Consider the following 6,357-nt stretch of genomic DNA (forward strand, 5'->3'; position numbering starts at 1 on the left):
ATTTTATCTTTTTTATTATCATTTTTTGTTTCTATAGTTTTTTATATAATAACATTGATAACAATAATAATAATAACAATAATAATAACAATAATAATAATAACATTAATAATAATAATAATAATAAAGATAATAACAATTTAAATAATAATAATTATTTTAATCATTGTAATTATAATAGTAATAATAATAATAATAATAATAATTTTAATAATAATAATGATTATACTTATAATAATAATAGAAGTTTTAATAATAATATATATAATAATTATAATAATTATAGTAATAATAATAATAATAATAATAATATTTTTAACAATAATTATAATGATAATAGTTATAACAATTTTAATAATAATATATATAATAATAATAGTAATTTTAATAATAATTATAATAACGATAGCTATAATGATGGTAGTTTAAATTTAGATAACATCTACTCCAATACCAGAGACAATACATGTAGAAAGGGAGTAAGATATTTACCATCTCGCTTTTTTAAAGAGACCCCAATAGAACCACAAGAGAGAACATCCCCACACTTTTATCCTTCAAACCCAGCCTCTAATGATACAAATAACAATAACAACAATAATAATATAAATAATAGTAATAAAACATTAGAATCAGATTCATTAATATTAGAAATCATAAGAAAGGATAAAGAAAAAACAGAAAGGGAAAAATTAAGAATAGAACTCAGAAAAGAATTGAAAAAATTAGAAAGAGAATTCCAAGAAACTGAACATTCCGAAAAATTAGCAAGAGAAAGAGAACGTTTAGAAACTTCTGAAAGAGAAAGAAGAGAAAGAGAAAGAAGAGAAAGAGAAGGAATTGAAAGACAACAACAAGAATGGGAACGTACCCAAATTTTAATACGAGAAAGAGAACAACAAGAAAGGGTACGTAGAGAACTTCTTGAGAGAGAAAGAATGGACTCAAAACAACCAGAAAGATCACAATCAAGAAGACTTCTTCCAATATAAAGAGAAAGTATGCAAATAGAGCTTCCTCTTTTGGAAAGATCTCAATCAAGAAGCCATCAACCAATTGAAAGAGAATTAATGCAAATAGATCTTCCACAACCAGAAAGACAACAACCAAGAAGACAACCAAGAGAAATAGAAAGAATGCAAATAGAGCATTCACAAAGACAACAACCAGAAAGAGAAAGAATGAATATTGAGCATCAAGATAGACATCCAAGAAGACAACAAACAAGAGAAATAATTCAATTGCAACAACCAGAAAGAATACAAATAGAGTATTCAGAAAGAAGACAAGCAAGAGAAAGTACCCAAAATTTATCAATGCAAAGAATGGAAACAGAACATTCAGAAAGGGTACAAAGAGAAAACTATTTAAGAGAACAACTATTAAGACAAACAATAGAAAGAGAGCAACAAGCAAGAGGACATACCCAAAGAAGAAATAGAAGATCATAAAAAAGGGTACCATTATGTAGAGTCCATTTAATGCTATTATAGTAAGTAATTCATACATTCATATTTATACATAATAAATAAACATATATATTAATTTAATTTATTATTTAATTGTAGAGAGAGATAATCACGTCGATGGTTAAATGAAGTCACTATAACTGTATTACCAGATTATCATTATGAAATCACCATGAAGCTGCTTTAAATAATAATGATTCTGATTTGTACCACATGAATGTCGAATGCCTTTTCGATTTCAATTACAGTTTTAATATGTAATTATTAGATTTATTGGATATGGATCAAGAATTTGCTGGCCACGAATTCGATGATCACATGGACATGGATCAAATAATATACTATTCCAATGGATACTGATTAATAACTAAATTAAAAAAGGCTAAAACATCATTGGACAAACATTACCATCGATATCTACATTTTTAATATTAAATTATTCATCGAATTATCCTCAACTCTACAAAGGCTCCAACAACTAGTTCTCTTAATGTAAGTATAATTTTAATATTTGCATAAATATTATTAGATTAGAATATAAAAGTAACTAATATTTTTTATTCTTATATACAGTAAATGTATTAATTATAATGCTTTGTCTTCCAGTTTAATTATAATGCTTTGTCTTCCAGTTTAACTATAATGCTTTGTCTTCCAGTTTAATTATAATGCTTTGTCTTCCCGTTTAACTATAATGCTTTGTCTTTCGGTTTAATTATGTTTTTTATTTAATATCAACATTGGTGTATTTGTATTCCTAAGGTAACAATAATTTTAAAATTTACATATTTATTAAATATAAAAAAACTAATATTTAATTCATATTTAGTTTAATTCTTTCTATTTCAGATTCAAAACGCTCTTATATGTTATAATTATATTTCTTAATCTTTCAGTATATCATGTTTTATTTAAAATCTATCTTGGTTGATTTTTAAGGTAACTATAATGTTAATATTTAATAATTCTTATATTTGAATAAAAAAAGAACTAATATTTAATTTTAATCCTTATTTAGGTTTATTTCAATTCTTTCTTTTCAGTTTCGATATATCATTTTCAATTCTCTCTTTCAGTCTCGACACACCATTTTCGATTCTCTCTTTCAATTTCGTCATATCACTTTCAATTATTTCTTTTCAGTCTCGACACACCATTTTCAATTCTCTCTTTCAGTCTCGACACACCGTTTTCAATTCTCTTTCAATTTCGACACATCATTTTCAATTCTTTCTTTTCAATTTAGACACATCATTTTCAATTCTCTCTTTCAGTTTCGACAAATCTCTCTTTCAATTTCGACACATCATTTTCAATTCTTTCTTTTCAGTTCGACACATCATTTTCAATTCTCTCTTTTCAGTTTGGGCACATCATTTTCAATTCATTAATAATACAAAGGGGTTTGTTTATTATTTTATTTGTGCTTTCAAAGAAGTCATTAGTCTTTAATTGTGGTTTTATTCAAGTCATTAATCATTAATTGTGGTTTTTTCAAATCATTAATCAAACTTTGGGGTATTTGTATTCTTAAGGTAACTATAATGTTAATACTTGAAAAATTATAATATAAAATATACTAATATTTAATTTTAATACTTATTTAAGTGAATTCGAAATCTTTTATTTTTAGTTTCGACACTTTATTTCAACTTGAAATTTTCAAATCATTAATCATACATTGGGGTTTTGTTTATTCTTTTATTTGTGCTTTCAAAGAAGTCAATTAAAGTACGAAGATATTTACACCCACCATATAATAGTATCCAAATCACTTTCATCAAAACTCTTTTCATAAATTTCATTTTATATAAAAATGATATTTTCATATAATCAAACAACATGTGTACATAAAATTTTATAGTGATAGCAGATACAATCATTAATAAGAACAAGTAAGTAAATTAATATAGTTATAAAAATATAAATAAAAATAAATAGAAACAGAATCACTAATCTAATCGATTGTTTTTAATATTTTAAAGGATAGGTTGACCAACTAAAATATTTTTATTAAATACTCTTTAAAAGGTTAGCACTTATTGGTTTTAGTGAACCAAAATCTCTTAATGAATTCAAATTTAGAAGTTTTAAAAATTCATTAGATTTATTTAGGGTCCAATTCGATAGAATCCAAAACTAAACGTAATGGCATCAAACTCATTTTGCAAATAATATCTTTATCTATTTATTAATTAATATATTAATAAATAAAATAAAATAAAATAAAATAAAATAAAATAAAATAAAATAGTTTTATAGTTTTTTTAATATATTTTTTTCTTAGTCTGTAACATTTGTCAATATAAATTGGGTATTATTATTATTTGTGAATAGTATAAAATCTCTTTTTATATGTTCGCTGAACATTTGATAAACATACGCTAAATCTTTATATAATTGATTTTAAAATCCTTTCATTCATGATACCTATGACAGCAGATCTTTTAATTTCTCTTTATTTAAACTTCTATATGATGATGGTGGTGGAAGTATTATACAATAAAAACAGTAATGGCTTTTTAATTAATATAACCGTTACTCATCTGCCTGTATTATAAAATTTTAAAGAGTTAATACATATGTTTACTTTATAACAATAAATTACCACTTGCTTTTAATTTAATTTCTAATAAATTCCATAATTTTCATTTGACCATAAAACCCAATGATCTTATGTTTGAATTTAATTCTTTTAAAGTAGAATTGGTTTATTGTGGTTGCATATGCGATTGGGAATGTTGGAAGGATCTATTGTAATGTCTCTTTCTGCAATATCAATTGTACCACGAACTAAAAAATATCATTGTTTAAAACCATTTGAACTATCTGTAATTTCTAATGCATTCAATTATTTATTTTCATTTGATGATTTTAATATCTTTAAATCTGTAACTAATGGTCCAATAAAATCAATATCTAAAATTAAAATGAAAAATTAATTATTATATTTATTTTATTTTGTAAATAGGTATGGTTTAAATATGTGTATAAACTTTTTGATTTAGCAACTCTTAACTGATATTCAGAAGGTAAAATTCACTTTATATATTTGTATTTATAATAGTAGTACATACTTGATGATTGAATAGATTCCAATTTTTCCACAGTATCGAACATGATTTAATTTCACATCCAACTTTATATTATTATGGCTGATAATAGAGTATATACGAATGACAGTACCATTGAATAATCACTTATTTTCTTTGTAACTTGTTATTGGTGATACATCTGCGTGTAGTAATTTAGTAATTGTATTTTATTTTTAATTAGTTATAACATTATATTAAAACAATTTTAGAAATAGCATGTGTAATTATTTACCTTAACTGATGTGTCTTTGTATTTCACTTAATATATATTGTTTTTTCCATTTTGAAAAAAAATAATTTATCATTACTATTATTGTATGTTGCTATTATTATTATTCTAGTAGATCCAATAATAATTGATGATAAATTTAATAAAAAAAAAATTGAAAAATTCCAAATTAATTTTTTTAATTTTTTTTTAATTTTTTTTTTCTAAAAATAATTCTTTACCATAAACATTACTTTATTATTATTATTAAAATTACTGTTGTTCTGGTTGTTATTTTTTTTATTTTTTGTTTTTGTTAATGGCATTGCCAATAGAGAAAACCATATTAGAAAATAAATTAAAAATAATTATAAAAATGTATTCATTTTTATAAAAGTTTTAATTTATAATTGTGATATGATTGTGAATAAAAAATTATTTAATATTTAATATTTAATATGATTTTTATTAATATTGATAATTATTATGGTGAAAGGCGAAATTATATGATTGTAATTAAAAAAAAAAAATTAAAAAAAAATAAATAAATACAATTATTGAGCTACTTGCAAAATTGAAGAAATGAATCATTTTAATATGGTAATTATCTCACCCATACTAAAAAATTCATTCACTTTTTCTTGTTTTCTTTCAAATAAAATGAATGAATTTTTTAGTATATAAATTACTCATAAAGTACTAAAAAGTTCATTCACCTTTTCTTGTTTACTTTCAAATAAAATGAATGAATTTTTTAGTATATAAATTACTCATTTTTTATTAATATTAATTAATAAAAGTTAAATATGATTCAAAAATAAAATAAATTTGAATATTTATTTATATAATATTATAATGATTAAAATTTTATTTTTTTATATTATTATGTATATTATTATTTTTTAAATGATTAATATTTTTTTTATTAATGAATATTATTATTATTTTTTGAATTTTCAAAATTTTTTTCCAATTGACACATTTGAAAACAGATCATTATACACATTGCATGTAATTCGGGAGATAATTTACATTTGGTATTGCCAATTCCAGATCTTTTAACTGAGCTATTACCTCTTTCAACAGGTGTTCTTAAAGCTGCCTGTTTCTGTTGAAATGAAGATTGTATTTTTTTTTTGTTCTTGGGTTTTATCATTTATTGTTTTCTCGTCTAAAAATTTATAATAACAGGATGGAGTTATGTAAATTGATCCAGGATATGCTATATTGAAATTAAAATCTTAATTAATATTAATTAAATAATATATATACAACAACAACATTATTTATAAATTAATTTACCAGAATCAGCTAGAATATTTAAATCATTTTCAATTGCAAATTGATCTATTTGAGATAAAAAAGCAAATGTACTATCATGAATATTTCCTTTTGCTATTGAAACATAATATATTCATTTCCCTATCAACTAAAACTTCTGATGATAAAATTGGTTCTCCAACATCCAATCTAAAATCTGCCTGATGGGGGTGAACTCTGTCTCTTTTAACATTTATTATAAGATTTTTTAATAGGTGAATTTAAATTTTTTTCTAATCTCTTGGGAATGACATAAAGTTATTTT

At 22.5% G+C, this 6,357-nt stretch overlaps 2 protein-coding genes across 2 annotated transcripts; both read left to right on the forward strand.

Moving 5' to 3' along the window:
- Window positions 1-37: 37 nt before the first annotated feature.
- On the forward strand, window positions 38-992 carry DICPUDRAFT_85547 (uncharacterized protein; the record flags this gene model as incomplete). The annotated part of the gene is made up of 1 exon (XM_003295074.1): window positions 38-992. A coding segment is annotated over one exon (954 nt), but the record flags the coding sequence as incomplete, so codon positions are not given.
- A 144-nt stretch (window positions 993-1,136) lies between these two features.
- Window positions 1,137-1,451, forward strand: DICPUDRAFT_85548 (uncharacterized protein; the record flags this gene model as incomplete). The annotated part of the gene is made up of 1 exon (XM_003295075.1): window positions 1,137-1,451. The coding sequence occupies one exon, from the start codon at window positions 1,137-1,139 to the stop codon at window positions 1,449-1,451; it is 315 nt and encodes a 104-aa protein (XP_003295123.1).
- Between the last annotated feature and the right edge of the window lie 4,906 nt (window positions 1,452-6,357).

Source organism: Dictyostelium purpureum (genome assembly GCF_000190715.1).
Source record: "Dictyostelium purpureum unplaced genomic scaffold DICPUscaffold_738, whole genome shotgun sequence".
Lineage (NCBI taxonomy): Eukaryota > Evosea > Eumycetozoa > Dictyosteliales > Dictyosteliaceae > Dictyostelium > Dictyostelium purpureum.